The 19,516-nt window shown below is 45.6% G+C and overlaps 2 protein-coding genes and 1 non-coding gene across 3 annotated transcripts in view; all 3 read right to left on the bottom strand.

Annotated features, from left to right (window-relative positions):
• Positions 1–6,642: 6,642 nt before the first annotated feature.
• RPL13 (ribosomal protein L13) lies at positions 6,643–9,200 on the bottom strand. Its single transcript, XM_090260507.1, has 6 exons — positions 9,116–9,200; positions 8,834–8,954; positions 8,395–8,536; positions 8,017–8,190; positions 7,322–7,378; positions 6,643–6,830 (listed from the first exon to the last, which is right to left on the bottom strand). The coding sequence occupies exons 2-6, from the start codon at positions 8,935–8,937 to the stop codon at positions 6,672–6,674; spliced, it is 636 nt and encodes a 211-aa protein (XP_090116633.1). The 5' UTR covers positions 8,938–8,954; positions 9,116–9,200; the 3' UTR covers positions 6,643–6,671.
• On the bottom strand, positions 8,248–8,331 carry LOC149994428 (small nucleolar RNA MBII-202). Its single transcript, XR_016507945.1, has one exon. It is a non-coding gene; the product is annotated as a small nucleolar RNA MBII-202 (small nucleolar RNA).
• Positions 9,201–11,731: 2,531 nt separating the features above from the next.
• Positions 11,732–19,516, bottom strand: part of SPG7 (SPG7 matrix AAA peptidase subunit, paraplegin) — a 45,431-nt gene continuing 37,646 nt past the window's right edge. The window contains exons 14-17 of the mRNA XM_090259317.1: positions 19,161–19,317; positions 17,959–18,125; positions 17,201–17,278; positions 11,732–13,629 (exon numbers count right to left, since the gene is read on the bottom strand). Of these exons, the coding sequence (XP_090115443.1) occupies positions 13,429–13,629; positions 17,201–17,278; positions 17,959–18,125; positions 19,161–19,317 (603 nt within the window). The 3' untranslated portion in view covers positions 11,732–13,428. The remainder of the gene's footprint in view (positions 13,630–17,200; positions 17,279–17,958; positions 18,126–19,160; positions 19,318–19,516) is intronic.

Raw genomic sequence — 19,516 nt, 5'->3', positions numbered from 1 at the left:
TGACTGACTACCTCACATAAATGGAATCATACAATATTTGTCCTTCTGTGACTGGCTTATTTTTACTTAGCATACTGTCCTCAAGGTTCATTCATGTGATAGAATGTGTTAAAATATCCTTCCTTTTAAGGCTGAAAAATATTCCACTGTATGTATATATCACATTTTGTTTATCCATTTGTCCATTAGTGGATACTTGGGTTGTTTCCACTTTTTGGCTATTGTTAATAAAGCTGCCATGAACATTATTTGGAATATAAATATCTTTTTCAATTCTTGGGGATAGAGAATCCAGGTGTTTTGAATTCGACATTCTTTATTTTTTTTTAAGATTTTATTTATTTTTAGAGAGAGGGCAAGGGAGGGAGAGAGGGAGAGAAACGTCAATGTGTGGTTGCCTCTCGTGCGCCCCCAACTGGAGACCTGGCCTGCAACCCAGGCATGTGCCTTGACTGGGAATTGAGCCAGCGACCCTTTGGTTCGCAGACCGGTGCTCAATCCACTGAGCTACACCAGCCAGGGCGAATTCGACATTCTTAAACATTAATAATGCCTTTTCTCTAATATGTAAATCAATAGGCAAGATTTGGGGTGTGGAGGGGGTGTTAAAATGGTAATTTGAAGTCTTCCATTTCAGTGTGTCATAGTTGGAACCCTTTGTGGACCGTTTGTGAAATGGGTTATGGGATGGCTCACATGATTTCCACTCATAAATGTCAGCCTTAGGTCCGGAGGGATACAGCCATACCTGGGCTGATGCCTGAGTGACACTCACAAGGAAGGGAGGAAAGCAGAATCATGTGAAAAGAAAATCAGCAAACAGGTATTGTCATGTCATTCCTTAAATCAGAACACACTCCCAGTGGATCAAACATTTAAAAGTTTAAAAAATATATTACAAAACCATGATGAATTTGTATGTATTCGTGTGACTATTTAATGGCAGAAATGAAAGGAATCTTCATAAAACGATCTGGATTGGGCCTTTTAAATATATTCTGACAGCTTTTAGTTTTCTTCTAGGGTCATCAGCCTGTTCAGGTTTTCTTGTTTCTTCTCCAGATAATTTTAATTTCTAGAGAATCATTCATTTCCATCAGGATTTCACATTTTAGAAATGTTTGGCTATCACACCTGTATGTGTGGTTAGATCCTTTTTAGGGACTTTTGGTTTGATTGCTGATTTATTTAGGTTGTTGTTTCCTTGTTTTTCTTTTCTGTTTTCTTTTACTTAGTTTTAGAGAGAGGGGAAGGGAGGGAGAAAGAGAGGTAGAGAAACCTCAATGTGAGAGAGAAACATCCACCAGTCGCCTCTTATATACTCCTGAACTGGACTGAACCCGTAACCCACGCATGTGCTGGGGCTGGCAACAAACCAGCGACCTTTCACTTTCCAGGATGACACCCAACCAACTGAGCAACACTGCTCAGGGCTCCTTGTTTTTCTTGATTATGCTTTCCAGACATTTTAACGTTTCATTGTTTGTTTTTTTTTCCCCAAAGAACTCAAATTTATCAATATTCTTTCATAATTGATTACTATCTGCTTTTATCTTTATTTCTACCTCTTTAAATTTTCATTATTTTCTTTCAGTTCCTTCAGATGGATGTTCTATTTGTTTCTCTTTATTTCTTCTTGTTGAATAATGAAAACATTTAAGGAATTAATTTACTTGTGAGTACAGTTTTAGTCACATCCCATATATAGTTTTCAGAGTTCACATTTTTCCTCTATCATAATGTTCTAAAACATTTTTCTGTTGTTTTGAGGTAATAATCATTTCTTTAAACCTTGATAAAATGTTTGTTTGTTTTTTAAGCCAGTGATATGTGAGGAAAGACAGCTATTGCCTGGCCCACTCTTAACCAATCCAGTCTCAGTTCCCAAAGGTAAAAACCTTTCCTGTAGCTTGCTGTTTAGCTGTTCCTCTAGTATTATCTTCATGCATTCTTTTAACAACTATTTATCCAGTGCCTGCCTCCTCCTAGGTGCCAAACAACTATTCTATGTACCAGTGTATATAGAGGTAAATAAAGACAGGCAAACATCACTGCCTATCCCCTCTTACATAGTACTGATGAAGGAATCAAATAAATATATAAATAAGTAAAAGACAGACTATTAGATGGTGATAAATGAAGTGCTACAGAGGAAAATATGAAGCAGGTAGTGGGAATAGGGAATGGTATGTCAGGGAAATCTTCATTGAGATGGTGACTTTTGAATAAAGTTCTGAAAGAAGAGGATAAGAAAATCACAAAGGTATCTTAGGGAAGCATATTCTAGGCAGAGGGAACAGAAATACAAGGACCCTGCAGTAGGAGCATGTCTTGACATGTTTAAGGAACTACAAGAGAGCCATTGAGGCTAGACTGTAAACTTGAGAGTAGAGAAGAAGGCAAAGCAGAATCAGGAAATGAGTTAAGAGGCTATATATTTAAATAATATACCTATATTGTTATTTCCTTTTTTGAGAGAGAAACATTGACTTGTTGTTCACTTATTTATGCATTCATTGGTTGATTCCTTTCTGCATGTGCCCTGACCAGGGATCAAACCTGGAACTTTGTTGTATTAGGACAATGCTCTAACCAACTGAGCTACCCGGCCAGGGCTGTTATTTCCTAATTTGTATAGTTCAGACATTTTATAAATGACCTCCTATGATGAATAAAGATTTAACACATTTCCAGAACCCCTATCTCCCGTCCTTCTTAGTTTCCTAAAATACATGACTATTTTTAGTTCTAATGTTGGTTATTGTTATATCTGTAAGTAATATAGGTACATCAGTTTCTTATTCCATCAAGTATAGATGCTGTCTCTTTTTAAAAAATTGAATTATTGGGCTGACACTGGTTAATGTAATTATATAGGTGTCAGGTATACAGCTCTACATCATCTGTATATTGCAGTGTGTTCACCACCCCCAGATGGTGTCTCTTGACCCCCATCTCTCTACAAGATGGAGATACTAGCTTCTCTATCCATCCAGTAATTTTAATATCCTTTCTTCTGCATTCCTAGCTTCTATTATGTGTTTTATTTCTATATCTTATTATATTCTGATCTGTAATTATAATTGTTTGTGGTTTGTCTATAGGTTGATTCTAAAAGTTTAAAATAGCTTTTTCAGATATGACCTTCACTTTTTAAAAATATCTATTTTATTTATTTTTAGAGAGAGGGGAAGGGAGGGAGAAAGAGATGGAGAGAAACATCAATGTGTGGTTGCCTATCGTGCACCCCCAACTGGGGACCTGGCCTGCAACCCAGGCATGTGCCCTGACTGGGAATCAAACTGGTGACCCTTTGGTTCGCAGGCTGGCACTCAATCCACTGAGCCACACCAGCCAGGAAAATAAAACTGACTTTTGCATGTTAATTTTGTATCTTGCAACTTTGCTGAATATGCTCTAATTTTTTCTTAGTGGAATCTTTAGGCTTTTCTACATATAAGATTATGTTGTTTGCAAGCAGAGATAATTTTGCTTCTTTCTTTCAAATCTAGATTCCTTTTATTTTTCTTGCATACTGGCTCTGGCTAACTTCCAGTATTATGGTGAATAGATAAGGTGAAAATAAGCATTCTTACACTTTGTTCCTAAGTTTACTAATTAAAAAAATTTATTATTTTTAGAAGGAGGGGAAGGAAACAAAAAAGAGGGGGAGAAACATTGGTCAGTATCCACTGAGCCACACCAGCCAGGGCACTTTGTTCCTAATTTTAGAGGCAAGTTTTCAGTCTTTCACTATTGAGTAAGATTTTAGCTGTGGGTTTTTCATATGTGGACTTTATTATTTAGAGGCAGTTACTTCTACTCCTAGTTTGTTGAGTGTTTTTATCATGAAAAAAGTGAATTTTGTCAAGTGCTTTTTCTACATCAATTGAGATGATGTGGTTCTTTCCCCTTCATTCTTTTACTGTGATGTATTAATTTTCATGTGTTGAAACTTCCTTGTATTCTAGGAATAAATCTCACTTGTTCATAGTGTGTAATCCTTTAAATATGCTTCAGACCCCAGCCAAGTGTGCCTAGAGGAGATGGGTAGATAAAGAGCACACATCTGCTGATGGAATTACCCAGCTGTAGAAAGGGATAAGGAATCAGTATGTGTACTAGGGTTAGTTTTCTATGCTACATAGTACCACAAATGTAGTGGCTAAAACAGCGGGCAGGATCATGGCACAGCAACATGGGTTCTCTGCTCAGAAGCCATCACATTGGAGGTCCTGGTTGATGGCAGAATTCAATTCCTCGAGGTGAGAACTGAGGTTGTTTGTGTTTTTGCTCTTCTGTGGCTCCTGCAAGGCCTGCAGAGGTCCTCTGCCTTTCATTGGGTATATCACCAAATCGGGACTGGTCTCTCCTCCTCTTCACATTTCTGCCCATGCTCAAGAGGAAATCCCAGGACCATCCTAGTATCCTGCTACCCCAGTGCCAGGGGATGGCCAGTGGACAAAGGACCCCATCCTGGTAGTGGTCACACACACAGGAAGCCCTGGGGAAGGCCCCTGCCCCCTTGCAGGAGCCACATCCTCTACCAAGAATGAGTTTGTTCCTGTTGTTCCCCAGCTGCAAGGTCTTGGTCACAACCCACAGGCTTCATTCACTAGTGACCCTCCAGACCTCCAGCTCTGCCTTCAGGAGCCTCCTCAGCCTCACTCCTTCCTGGAGGGACAGGAGCAGAGCTGCCCAATCACATCACTTCCTGTATCAGGCTCACCTAAAGGAAACTAAAAATAAATCCATGAACCCACATCAAAAGCATTCCCAGACTGCAGGGGATAGTAGCCCTTCAGCCATTAGGTCAGGGATTTTAGTGGACCAAGCAGATTTGGGAGAACAAGCTAGAACCCTAGCACCTTTCAAGGTTCCTCTGAATGCAGGGATCAGACCTGTTTCCTGCCTGGCTCCATCAGGTGGCACATCCAGCTTACCTGCTGCTGGAAAGGGCCCATCCGGCTTACTTAACAGGGTGGAAAGGGCCCAAAGAAACAGCTTTTTCAGCATGATGCTGTAACGCTGCCACCACTACTAGGCATGACCAGGTTACACAAATGTAGACAATGGGCTGTGTAACAGGGTTCTAACCCATGGGTTCCACACCCAACTCCTACCCTGAGCACATTTACTTGTTCACTGGCACTGCACACCCTATATTCTGGTGTGGTCTGGCTGGTGGCACAGGGCTGGAAGGTGGACAGGTGTGCACAGGTGACTGAAGGTGGAAACCACGTCTAAGGGGAGGCAGGTGTTTCTTCCCCTCACCCACCAAGGCAGAACTTGGTACTAGTGCAGTGGGGGCCTGTGCTTCCAACCTGCGAAGACCACAGCCAGAGCTCTGGCAGATGGGCAGAGCTGCTTGTGACTCTGACTCACCAGGCCAAATACAAAGCAAATAGTACGGGTGCCATGAGGCTGTCCCTTCCATAGATGGATTGTCGGACCCAGCTTAGGCTCAAACTCCCACAGCTCCACCTCAACTAACCTTTATATAGTACACTATTCCCAAAGAAATTGGTACCTTATAAACTGTTAATTTTAGATGTTAAAAGTGCCCCAAATTATCCTGTAGCAGTCAGGTACAGGAACGCACATCAGCTGTGATTTACTAAGACCTGCACCTGGACAATCCAGGCAAGAAAACATGTTAAGCACACAACTGTCTCCATGTTGCTTTTCACAGTAGGCCCTGCTGTGACCAGGGACGAGAACGGGCATCTCACTTGCAGAGAAACCAGATTGGTTTCAAAGAAACTTGGGCACCATGCTGCCATCAGGTGTTCAGGCAAAGCAAAAGGGGGCCACTTGGCTAGGCTCCAGCCTCCGTCTGGGGTGGGCAGTGGAATACCTTCCTTGGCTGCCACTTGACGGCCAGGCAGTTGCGTGAAGGGACAGCCTGATGCACCAGAGCATGCAAGCCCTACAAGTCTGCCACTGCTACTCAGTACAGCAAGGGTGCAGACAAGCCCAGGGACAAGCTGGGTGTGAATCAAAAAGCAAGGCTGTGGCCCCAAGTCCTGAGGTGCTAATATCAGTAGGAACTACCCTGGCTTTAAAAAAAAAAAAAAAAGGCCTGGCTGGTGCAGCTCAGTGGATTGAGTGCCAAAAAGCTGCTAGTTTGATTCCCAGTCAGGCACATGCCTGGGCTGTGGGCACGTGAGAGGCAACCACACACAGATGTTTCTCTCCTCTTTCTCCCTTCATTACTCTCTCTAAAAATAAATGGAATCTTAAAGCTATTAAAGTATTCAACCACACCCTGGCTGGCGTGGCTCAGCGGATTGAGCACTGGCCTGTGAACCGAAAGGTCACCTGTTCAATTCCCCATCAGGGTACACACCTGGGTTGAGGGCCAGGTCCTTTGTTCAGGGTGTGCTTGAGGCAGCCAACTTAAGTTTCTCTCTCACAACATTTCTCTCCCTCCCTCTCCACCCCCCCAAAAGTAAATAAAATCTTTTAAAAATCTTCAATCAACTAATCAAGCAGTAGTCCTAAAACAAAGGAAGTAGAATGAAATCCAGTCTCTGGGCTGCTTTGCAATAACACTCTCACCCCCTGCCCAACTCCCAGGATCTCCTCCAGAAAAATAGGTCCCGTCCCCATTCTTTATCCAGACAGATGTCACATGGAGACTAAATTTATCAGAAATTGCCAACAGCACTTTATTTTTTCTTTTCAACATCCTGTTCTGCTGCTTCCTTGGCTCGTTTTGCCCGGATGCCGAAGAGCCGAGCATTGGCGCGGGCCATGCGAAGACTGGCAAAGGCCTTGAAGTTCTTCTCCTCCTCTGTGATGACTCTGGCTTTCTCCTTCTTGTAGACCTGAAAGGGGCGAAAGGGGTCAAACCCTCGCCTGCAGTGAGGCCTGTAACAAGGCCCAGGGCCCAAATGTTACCAGAATCTGGAGAGGCCTTGGAGGGGGGGATTCAAGGCTACACAGAGGCTGCCAAAGAAGAAATATCCTCTGGATTTAAACAGAAACAGACCCAAACTCAGAGCAGAGGCAGAAGCAACCTCCTTAGATATGAAGGATGAGTGGGCTGCTGTGCTCGGACACAAAAGGACCTGAACAAAGGAAGGCTTGGGCCAAGCCCCTTGATGCCCTGTGCTTTCCAAACAGCAAGAAGGGAAAACAACCCAAAAGAGGGAGAAAAGTATGGATCTCCAAAGCTTCCTCAAAAGGGAGGGCAAGGCCATCCCTCAAGGAATCCATCTATTAAGAATGCAGGATGCTCTTGCCACCCTTCACTCCCTCAAGCCAATCCCAACCCCAAGAAACATTCACTGGGCATTATCCCAACACCCCCACTTACATTCCGTATGGGCATGACTGGTCCTGTCAGCTGGGTGGCCAATTTGAGTTCTTTTTCCTGTTTATTAATGAGAAGGGAGAATCAAGTGGGCTCAGCTGATTTCCCTAAGGGCTCAGAGCTTATCATCCTCTAATGGCAAGTCATGGAATTCCTGTTCTGTCTCACTGGCAGACACATGCAAAAGAGCACCCATGTCTGAATGGGAGATGCAGACAGAGCAAAATGTCAAGCTTGAAGCCACCCCCCCAACACAACTCCCAGGAAGCCCACATGAATGGACACTGTCAGCTCTGTTCTAAAACATTCTTCAAGAAACATTTGTGTTGTATATAAAGGATTTTAGAGAGCAAAACACTTTCAATGTAAAAAAACTACCTCCAACTCAAAAAAGCCTTAGCCATTACCACAAATCATAAAGATCCTGTTGGGAAGCACAAAAGTGAATCTCGGCAGGTCTGACGAATTAATTTGGGAATTCTTAGGCTTGCTCTTCTCATTAACGATTCTCCACGACCCAGACACGAAGGCCAAGTTTTGGGGGATAAAATGGTTACAGGCAAATGTTTCCTTTTCCACTCCAGCTGGACCTGACAGGCGCCACTACCTGAACCAAATTTCCCCACCCTGCGGATCCGCAGGCTGGGACCTCCACCACCCACTCCTGCCCCACCCGGAGCCCGCAGCGCCCTACTCACAGAGCTGTCGCCCTTCTTGGGGGCCGAGGGCTTTCTGGGGAAGAGGATGAGCTTGGAGCGGTACTCCTTCAGCCGTTGCACGTTGGCCTGCAGGGACTCAGTGGACTTGTTCCGCCTCCTCGGATCCACTGAGATGCCAATGGTCCGGGCCACCTTTTTGTGGATGCCGGCCGCCTGCCCTCGGAGACAAGGCACAATGAAGTCCCAAGGAGCCTCTCATTTCCATACCCTAATAAACGGGCTCAGTCGTCAGATGGAAAAGGGTTCAAGCGTACTTTCATCAAGGCAGTACAGCGATTCCGGAGAATGTCATCACTTGACTGTGAGCCCAGCAGGCAAAACATGCGTCTCTGACAATGCGGTTTTGCAGCTACTCACCTTTAACTCCTCCAGGCTGAAGCCCCTACCGGCGCGCACTTTGGTGTGGTACCTCACCGTGGGGCATCTCACTATGGGCCTGATGGGTCCGGACGCAGGGCGCGGGGCGATGCGGCGCGCTTTGGCTTGCCGGGCCTTGCGCCTAAGCAGACAGAAGCCAGGCGGCAGTTACCGCGCCCCAAGGCCTACCTCCCATTCAGGCTTGTTCTCTACTACCCTGTACCACAGCGGGGACGCGAAGAGCGCAGACTATGCAGTCAGCCTGCGACCCCAATCCCGAAGTCACCACCCGCTCGCCCCTAAATACACCATCACAACGTCGGCTCTAACGTGGAGCTACAGGGCTTCATGGTTATCAGGTGGTTAAAGAGCTTGAGTGCAGGGTACAGCGATTCCGGACACTAGTCACCTTGCTGTGTGCTTCACGCGCCCTGCTCACCTGCGTATCTTCCGCGCCGGCTGGTTAAACCACGTGGCAACGCGTCGCTGCCAGTCCTTGTGGAAGTGGGGCTTTAGAATCATGCCATTTCGGCTGGGCGCCATGGCTACTGCCTACGGTCCTAGGGAGGAAAGCGAGTCAGGGCTCGAACTCCGGCCGGACGGCGTGGCCACGGTACCTGGCCACGGCCCGGCACCGGCTGTGGCAGGGCCTTACGCCGACTGCGGCAGATGGAGGCCGATGGCACCCGATGGCCTACACCAGAACCAAGATTACACATACCCCACTTCTCCGTAGGAGAACAGCAACCGGAAAGAAAGTGGAGGCGCAAAGCTCCCCGGGATGGCAGTGGGCCGGGCCAATCAGAAGCCCTGGGGTGTTCTAACCAATCAGAGCCGGGAATCACGGAAGTGACGTAAACACACTCCCAGGTGCCCTTGCGGCCACCGGATGGATAAGAAATGTAATTCCGGTCCGGAGAGGGCCGGGTGGGGTAGGTTTGGTGAGTACCTGGGAGCGCCGAGCCTTTACAGTCACGCACGTTGCAGGATTCGATACCTTTCCCCAACACCTAAAGCCTAGTGTCCTAGTCTTTGGTCTCTCTCATCCATTTGGTAGATTTGTGTTTTTTTTTTCTGTGCTTCATTCTTTAGACAAAACTAAGAGCGCTTGCTGTGTGGGCAGCCAGTAACGTCACGCGGAACCGTACAACTGCCTCTGTTCGGCGGAGGGATTGGGTAACTTCTCTGAGGAAGGGCAGTAGTAGTAAGTGGTGGCACTAAGAATCCACGTGGCTCACTGTGGACGTCACACGTGCCACTATGTATACTGCCTCCTTCACAGAGAGGAACATCAGAACAGTAGGTAGCCAGGCATCGTCTTCTGTCCTCCAGGACAAGTCTGGGAACTCTCCAAAACCCCACTGCTATCTAAACCTTTACATCCCAGTAAACCTCATTCTTTCCCACCCTCACCCCAATCACCAAGCTTCCTTCTAGCAAAACATTTAAGAACTTCATGACAGCCCTGACTGGCGTGGCTCAGTGGGTTGGGCAACTTCCCGCCAAGCGGTAAGTCACCTGGATTCTCGGTCAGGGCTTGTGCCTGGGTTGCGGGCCAGGTCCCCGGTTAGGGGCGTGCCAGAGGCAACCTCCCCATTTCTCTGAAAATAAGATTTAAAAAAACTTTTTTTTCATGACACAAAAATTGAGACTTGGAGGGTCTGTGACCTGCACTGAGGAAACAGGTTGCTGATAGTTTTCTTCCCTATTGGGACATCCATAGCTGTTAGAAAAACTCAGTTTATGACCAGGAAGACAGAACATGGGTAACATATGAGGCACAGTCTTTTCAGACAAATGCACTGAGCCTACATGGAAAGTTCAAACCCTGACTGTGCCATTTAATAGATGTGTTCAATTATGAAACAAGGGCAATAGCAGCCATACTTTTCTTAAAATATCTAAGACTCCTTTCAATGATCTCACCATGGACCAAGATACCTTGCTTTGTAATCTAACATTTGTCTCCATTCCCAATTTCTCTCTCTGGACAGTCATTCCACTCCACCGGCCCTAACCCTCACCTCCACCTGAGCTGTCTTGGGTCACTGGGTGAAGGTTAGAGGTCTGAAATTGGAAACACCATTAAGAACATAGTGGTATAGTAAGGTGAAGCTATCATTTGAGGACCTTACTATTCTGCACATAACCAAGCCAGACATAGAATCCAATTTTTCATGCTTGAATACTCCATACTTATTTCCTTTAAGAAGTGTGCAAAGTAGTGAGCCAAAAAATTTTCAAATAGGAAAATTCTGCTGAAAACATGTTCAGCTTTCCCACTAAGAAAGGATAAAGTGAACTGTTAGGAACTGTCACGCAGGAGTACTATACAAAGACTTGGTTGGCTCAAGGGTTTTAAAAACCTTTACCTATAGGGCCAACTTGTCCCTTGGCACAAAAGCTCAACAGCCACAACTCAAGGGCTTTTGTCCCAGGTTTCGGCCTGAAAGTGCTATCTAATGCTCCTGGAAGCAGCGCTTAACTAAGGGGACCAAAGATTCCTGGATATGTGCCCTTCGAGGTGTTGGGAGTATACTCTGCACACCCAGAATTTCCTTGCAAGACTGAGTCCCAGTTACTCATAGCAGTGCCTGCTCCTTGCACACCCACACCTGACTGGCCTCCTTCATGTGGTGCTTTGAGGGTCAACCTCAAGGAAATCTAATAATCAACAATAGCTTCTGGAATCCTTTGAGTCTTGATTTTTTAAATTATTATCATAGCAGAAAAATGAGTTGATAATTTTTTGGGGGGGTGGAGGGGTGAGTCATGCCCCTATAGCACTTTGCAAAACTTAACATGTTAATTTTGTCCCATAAATCTGGGCTGATGATTAAATTAGGCAAAGCAGTAGCCTAATAACAAGAACAGGATAATGTTATACTGCTTCATCACAGAACTTATCACCATCCAGTTTCTAAACTACAAAATTATGGCCTAAACATAAATGAGAGGCTAACTCAGGTTCCTGTAATGAGCAACACATCAGTGAAAGACAACTGGAAGCACATTATCATAATTATAAATGTTTTGTTTGAAAGTAACTAAGAGGGTCAGTCTTAAAAGTTATCACAAGAAAAAAGATTCTTTAACTATGTGTGATGTTGAACGTTGATTTACTGTGCCTATCATTATGCTATATATACAAATACCGAATCATTACATTGTATACCTATAACAAATGTGTCAATTATACCAAAATAAAAATTTTTTAAAAAGCAAAACCAAAAAAATCATATTTGTGAGTATAGATCAGAATGAAGAACAATTTGCATTGACTTAAGAACTACAAGTTAATTTTTTTTACTATTTAATGATCTGAGGCTCTCTCTGATTGTGTTAAATATACAGGTTTATTTAAGTAACAGGTGTTTATCTCAATGGGAGATCTCAAATGCCTAACTTAGACAAAGACAGTTCCAGAAGCTATAATCAGGCTCTGATGTACCCACTCTGCTGGGTGGAAGGCAGAGGGTCAAGGTTTTGGTGCCAGCATCAAGCACACAGGTTGCAGGGCTTGATCTGGCTGCTCCAGGGACGATATGAGGTTGTTGAAGCCTCTTCATCTCTAGGATCCACTTTAAAGGAGGTGTAAGCATCATCCACACATGAGACAGAGGGGTAATTCCTGGCACTCTTCTCAAATGCCATGTGTTTCATGACAGGGAGGTGACATAATTTGATCAATTAGAGGGCCAAAGTTGGCAAACAACTCCTATCAATCAGAGCACAAAGCAACCCCCCACTGGGCTGAGGAGCCATGAGCCCACTCAGGCCAGGAAGTGCTAGGAAGCCAACTACCCCTCTCCCCACTACAGCAAGGCATCCCTTTCATATATTTACATCCTATTCCTGGCTAAGCATCTTCTGGTGCTCAGCAAATTATTTTCCAAAGGATGTACAGACATAATGGATAAAACAGAAGAGATGAACTTGGCCAAATTCACTGTTACAAGTTACAAAGGATATTGTACTCAAAGACTTCAGCAACAATTTTCCTCACTACATGCTGATCTTTGGAAATGAATTTGAGGACCTGGGGCAAAGGCAAAGTGTCCTCAAAAAGCCATGCTCTTTCAGAGCTGCCCACCCTCGGGTGTATAACCACACCTGCGTCTGCTCACCTACAGCTCAGCAGGCGTTTCCTTGGCACTGAGTGTGGGAGTAGGAACAGAACAACCATTCCGCCAGGAAATACCCATAATCCATGGCTCCAAATGCCACCAAATTGGGAGGGCGGAAGTGATGAGCGCAGCATGTACAAGGACCTGTGTGTTTCACACACCCAAGGAGAAGGGAGCTGGGTGCACTTGCAATGATGGGGTATCCTGGGCCCTTTATCCCAGATTCCTACAAAAGGGGTTCGTCAATTGCTGAAGTTATAACCTGCAAACACACAATCCCATGATCCAGGACAGACCCAATAGCCCCTCTAGGTTAGAGCTGGCCATGTGGTACAAGGTTGGATTCTCCATTGTAAAGTATCAATAGTCCTCAGGTATTTCCCACATAGTGCCACCAGACCAATGAGAGGTTCTTGCATGCATCTGTCTGCATGGCAGTAGGTGGCAGTGTTTTAATCCTCTAGAGCCTGTCCCCTATTCTGTAACTCCATTGATGACTGAGGATGAGGACACTGGCTCAGAATGTGCTTTCATAGAGGATCCCATTAGCATAGCGACAAAGTCATAGGAGCTGGGAAGAGCCCCTGCACAAGCTCCAGCATGAGCCTGACTGCTGGGCTGCTCCTAGATCCACCCAACACCCACAAAACGGTAGTATCATAAACCTGGGAATTCCTCCACACACACCTATAACAAGTACCGACAGCCCTTCTCAAAGGGAAAACCATCTACAAAAGCAAAACTAAATGGTTCCCCTCTGCAAAGTCTTTACTAATCACAAGTAGAGAAACCAACAGATCTCCTAAGACCTTCAGCAAGGTCAGGTAAGGGCTATGAGAAGGTACAAGTCTCAGGTGAAAAGGAACTTGAGGGACAGCTAGGTAAAGAGTTCACTGCCTGGGTCCAGCTATTTGGGCCAAGATGAGTCCTCGCCTCGAAGCGGGGGATGCTGAGGCGCCTCCTCCTCTCCAGCATCTTGCTTCTCCCTCTCAGCGTCGCTCCACCTCAGAGGCGCAATCATCTTCTTGGGTCCGTGAGGAGGTGGGCCGATGAGGGCCTCGATGTCCTCGTAGTTGATCACTTCCTTTTCCAGCAGGGCATTCGCCAGCTAGGAACAAAGGACAGTGTGTGAACCCAGGAGGACAAGGACACAGAAGACAAGAGCCTTTTGAGAGCAGAGCACTGAGAAGGAGGGGCCCCTCAGCCTCCCAGGAAGGGATGTCTATGAGCAGGATGCCCCAAGACAGGCTACTTTCCCAGGGAAGCAGCACACACAGGCAGCTTAAGCAAAGAATCACTCCCTGTTTCAACTTTGGAGATGATTTCCCAGCTGCAGCCTCATTAATTTTCTGCTTCCCTTCCAAATCCCTGCTTATTTTGGGCAACTTTGACTTCCTTTATCAAACAAGGTATGTGTGTCTGTATGGGGGTGGGGGACTAAAATGCAAAATATTCTCAACCCCTTGGGGAGAGGAATGCCTGCGCTGAGGTGTGAGCTGGGGAAGCTCAGTTTGGGAAGGGACCTCTGCCTCTCTGGATATGGTGGTGGAAAACATGATGAGTGAACCCTGTTAGCATGGTGCTGCTCAGTCCCAACTACAAGGAATGCTGCCACAGTCATTCGGACTGTTTCTGTCATCCTCAGAGTGGGGTGATCACTTCCTCTGTGTGGTTCCTCTAATATATTGCTAAGCACTGTATCCCACTGATGGTGTGAGCTGATCAAAGTGCAAAACAAGGCAGGATATCCTCGGCCCACCACAGGGAGCCTGAGTCCTAACCAGGGTCAGTGACAATGCACACATGTGATACAAGGACCCTGTTAACGGCAGTTTATGGCTCAGCATGTCAGGTAGGCCTGACATTCTACACTGCTCCCAACTCCGGGGAAGCCACAGCTGCTGGTCTGTGGCAACACTTGGGGGACCTAGCATGTACAACTCGCAGGCTGACAGAGCCTCACCTTAATGAAACAATAGCCCATTCACCAAACGCTGCCTACCTGAACTAGGGATGCATTAACTTCACCTCTGGTGTCAAGAGGTGACCCCAAACCAACACCTAGTCTTATTGTGAGACAGCAGACCCATCCTCCTAACACTGCCATAGCAGGCCATCAATAACAGAAAAATGAGGAACTGTCCCAGCCAAGAGGACCCTAAAAGGCATGATGAATAAATGTAAGTATGGCAGGGAGCAGGAAAAGAACATTAGGGAAAAGCTAAGGAAATCTAGTTAATAATAATATATCAATATAGGTTCACTGGGTTGTGAAAAAGGCAACATATTAACAGAAGATATTAACAATAGAGAAAACTGGGTGTGAGGTAAAAAGGAACTCTACTATATTTACAACCTTTCTGTAAATCCAGAACTATTCTAAACTTTAAAATTTACTTTAAAATTTTAAGGAAAAGATTGAGGTAAAAAAAGACTAAACAGACTTCCAGCCAAAATGGAGGCCTAGACAGACACCCTGTGTCTCGCTCCACAACTAAGAAGGAATACAACTACCTCAAAACTAGAGATAACCAGAAGTTCCAGAAAACCAAGCTGCATGGAAGTCAAAAAAACAAAGAAATAAAAAAGCAATACTCATCCAGACAGGTAGGAGGGGTGGAGATGGGGCGGAGAGGACGCAGTATGATGGCGGTAGCAGCGGTGGCAGTGGCAGGCTGGTGGAAAGTGCAGTCACATGTTATAAAAGTTGGGAGGGACACCGGGGAGCACTCCCAGCACCAGACCAGACCGCGCAGCTCACGGTTCCAGCACCAGGGAAAATAAAGCCTCATTGCTTCTGACTGTGCAAACCAGTGGGGGTTGGGGCAGAGGAAGAAACTGCTGGTCTCTCAGCAGAGTCTGCTTGTTTGTTTATTTATTTTATTTATGTATTTTTTCAGCAGCAAAGCACGGCATTTATTCACAAGTCTGCAGAGTCAGGCGCACAGCCAGCCAGGGACATACATGCCAGAGTCTGTTTGTTTAAAGGGCCCCCCAGTCCTAGAATGTCCGCAGACCCACCCACTCTGGGAACAGCAGCCAGGGCAACAGCTAGAGAGGCGCCAGTCCCATATAGAAGTGGGAGAAGTGCCTGGAAAAGGGGTGAGTGCTAAGCATTGTTCCCTCTCAGACCCCTCCCCCACATGCAGCACCACAACGTGGTGAAACGGGTCGCCCTGTACTGAGGAATACCTAAGGCTCCGCCCCTCACAATGTAACAGGAGCAACACCTCTACCTAAGACACAGAGGCAAACACACACAGGAGTCCATCAAAATGAGGAGAGAGAGAAGTATGGCCCAAAAGGGGGAACGGATCAAGGTTCCAATGGGACAACTCAGTGACGAGGATTTGGAACATAAGGAAGAAAAAAAACAGTCAACCAGTACAGAATGAAGAAACAAGAATTGAAAAAAATGAGGAGAGGCTTAGGAATCTCTGGGACAACTTTAAATGTGCCAACATCCAAACCATAGAGGTACCAGAAGGAGAAGAGGAAGAGCAAGAAATTGAAAACTTATATGAGAAAATAATGAAGGAAAACTTCCCAAATTTGGTGAAGGAAATAGACATACAAGTTCAGGAAGCACAGAGAGTCCCAAACAAGCTAGACCCAAAAAGGACCACACCAAGACACATCATAATTAAAATGCCAAAGGGGAAAGATAATGAGAGAATCTTAAAAGCAGCAAGAGAAAAGCAGAGAGTTACCTACAAAGGGGTACCTATAAGACTATCAGCTGATTTCTCAAAAGAAACTTTGCAGGCAAGAAGGGGTTGGCAAGAAGTATTCAAGGTGATGAAAAGCACGGACTTACAACCAAGATTACTCTATTCAGCAAAGCTATCATTTAGAATGGAAGGGCAGAGAAAGTGCTTCCCAGACAAGGTAAAGCTAAAGGAGTTCATCATCACCAAGCCATTATTATATGAATTGTCAAAGGAACTTAAGAAAAAGAAGATCAAAATTAAAAACATTAAAATGACAACAAACTCACAACTTACAACTGAATCTAAAAAATAAAAGCAAAACCCAACTAAGCAAACCAGAATAGGAACAGAATCATAGGTATGGGGATCATTTGGAGGGTTATCAGGTGGGAGGGGGGAGGGGGAGAAATGGGGAAATGGTGCAGGGACTAAAAACCATAACTGGTTGGTACAAAATAGACAGGTGGAAGTTAAGAATAATATAGGAAAGGGTGAGGCCAAAGAACTTATATGTATGACCCATGGGCATGAATTAAGGGGGTTGGGATTGCTGGAGGGAAGGGGAGTAGTGGGCAGAAAGGAGCAAAGGGGGAAAATATTGGGACAACTGTAACAACATAATCAATAAAATACAGTTAAGAAAAAGATTTAAAAAAATTGGCCTGACATTAATAATTGCGGATGCTGGCTAATGGACACATGAGGGTTTACTACGTTCTTCTACTTTAAAGGAATTGGCTTGACATGTTCATTATAAAATAGTAAAAAAATGGAAAATATAATATTTCAGTTGAGCTGGGTGGAACACATTGGTGTTTCCTAAAGCTCTGTGTTCATTTGAACTAGTCCATGGAAGAGTGACCAGCTGTGCCAGTACAGGGTAGTGATGGTCGGCAACTCCCCCCCTCCCCCCCACAACTTCTGGAGAGACAGACAGGAGATAAGAGGTCAGAAAGCAGTAAGTCTCACCGCCTGCAGCTTGTCCAGGTTGTCCTGCAGCACCTTCTCAGTGTGCCTGTAGGCCTTAGCGACCAGCAGTCGAGCTTCCTGTGTGATTAAAGGAGAGATCTGTAATGAGCACAGCTGACCACTGCTCAAAGTGTCTACAGGCTGGTTCTGACACCAAATCTCACCAGAAAATGACCGGTTCAGAAACAGAACCTTTTGTCTCTCACAATGACCAGGAGAGCTCAGCTGCCAACAGCTCCCCGCCCCCACCCCACACTCTGGGAATACCCTAGTTCAGAATGCTGGCCCATCAGCAGCCATTTACACCCACAGGTGCCCCACCGCTCCTGCAGGCCAGGGACCCTGTGTCAGCCCTTCATGCCCGCAGCTGCCTCACATGCTCGTGCACCAGGCCAACTAAAGCTGCCCCGGAACAGGCCAAACACTGTGCTGCTCCAGTCTCCTGTGGACAATGCCACACGTCCCTGCTGGCCACAGAGATCACTGGCACTGGCTCTGTAATTTGATGCATTTATTTGATTCTCTTCACAGTCATCTATGGTTTCATCAGGAGCCACATAGGTCCTCATCTAAGAACACACACTCAGCATGTCAGAGCGACAGAAGCCAAGAGGAACAGCCACAATGTCGGGGCATATGGGCAGGCCTAAGCTCAGTGGGAGGCCTCCTCTGAATAGAGATTTTCCCCCCACCACCCCTGTGGGGTGGGATGGAGCAGAGTCCCACACAAGGTGCAGCAGTGAGGTCTGCATACTCACATGATCCATCATCTGCTGGAGGCCCTGGCTGAAGGGGCGCCGTCCAATGCCCAAAAGGCCCTCCTGAGCCTCAGGGAAGGAGATGGGCCCAATGCTTGGTGCCATCCCGAACTGCTTCACCATGGAATAGGCAATACGAGTGACCTTCCTCAGGTCATCCTGGGCCCCTGGAGCATGAGGTCAAGAAAAGGTTTCTTTGCTAGAGATGCAGAGTCAGGGTCTGCACTGGCACACACCTGAGCCTGAGAGCAGAGTCCCCAGAGGAAAACTGTATCCTGTTACTGTTCCTAAAAGAGTCTCAAAACTTTTAGAAATGTTGTTTTGTTTAAAAAATTACTCTGGCCCTGATCACATAGCTTAGTTGGTTAATGTCACCCCGATATGCCAAGGTTGCAGGTTCAATCCCCGGTCAGGACACTTACAAGAATCAACCAATGAATGCATAAATAAGTGGAACAACAGAAATCGATATTCCTTTCCCTAAGATCAATGAATAAAAATTTTTTAATAAAAATAAAAAAGTACTTGGGGTGCATATTTGCATTCATTTCACCAACAGTTAGTTCTCCAGCACAAGTCCAGGTGTACATGAGGCACACTTGTCAACACTGAACCCCAATGACAGGGATCAAGCAGGGAACATCTTCCACCTGCTCTCTGGACATAACAGTGAAATAGCAACTTGAGAACAGTGAGGTTGCTTGAATTACCAATAATTATCAATTAAATGCATTTATAGTCTACATGTATGTAAATTTTTTTGTAACAAATTATTTAAAAAGTCTTGCTTAGTTTCAAATCTCCTTTGACCATAGCTCATCTTTTAAAAAACACTTAATGAGGGCCATGGCTGCTGTGGCTCAGTGGATTGAGCATCGGCCTGTGAGCCAAGTGTCGCTGGTTCGATTCCCAGTCAGGGCACATTATTAGGTTGCACATCAGGACCCTAGTTGGGGGTGTGAGTGAGAGGCAACCACACAGTGATGTTTCTCTCCCTCTCTTTCTCCTTTCCCCTCTCTAAAAATAAAATAAAACAAATTAATTAAAAAAAAAACCACTTAATGAAATTCAGAGTATATTTGTATCTTACTATTCAAATCTTTCCATCAGATTTACTGCCCTCCCCCGCCGTCCCCCCACGGAGGGATAATAGATGTGAAAGTACTGTGAGAACTCCAGACCCTGCAGGGCCAGCTCCTCACCAGAAGTGACCTTGTTGAAGGAGATGGTCTCCGATACACGGCCACCCAGGGCCATGCACATCCGCTCAAACAGCTGCTCCTTGGTGAAGAGGTGCTGGTCTCTTGGGAGCATCTGAGCAAAGCCCAGTGCAGCATTTGTTCGAGGTGCGATGGAGACCTATAGAATGTCAGATGGCCCGAGTTAGCAGACAGTATGTGGGTTTGTTTGTTTTTTTCCATTTATTGATTCTAGAGAGAGGGGAAGGGGGGGAGAAAGAGAGGGAGAGAAATATCAGTTGGTTGACTCTTGCACTTGAGCCATCTGGGGACCGAACCCACAACCCAGGCATGTATCCTAACTGGGAATTGAACCAATG

This window comes from Furipterus horrens, unplaced genomic scaffold (assembly GCF_987537825.1).
Source record: "Furipterus horrens unplaced genomic scaffold, mFurHor1.1.pri manual_scaffold_13, whole genome shotgun sequence".
NCBI classification, from domain to species: Eukaryota; Metazoa; Chordata; class Mammalia; order Chiroptera; family Furipteridae; genus Furipterus; species Furipterus horrens.
Note: the sequence above shows the minus strand (reverse complement) of the source record. Positions and strands in the feature narration are given on the sequence as shown.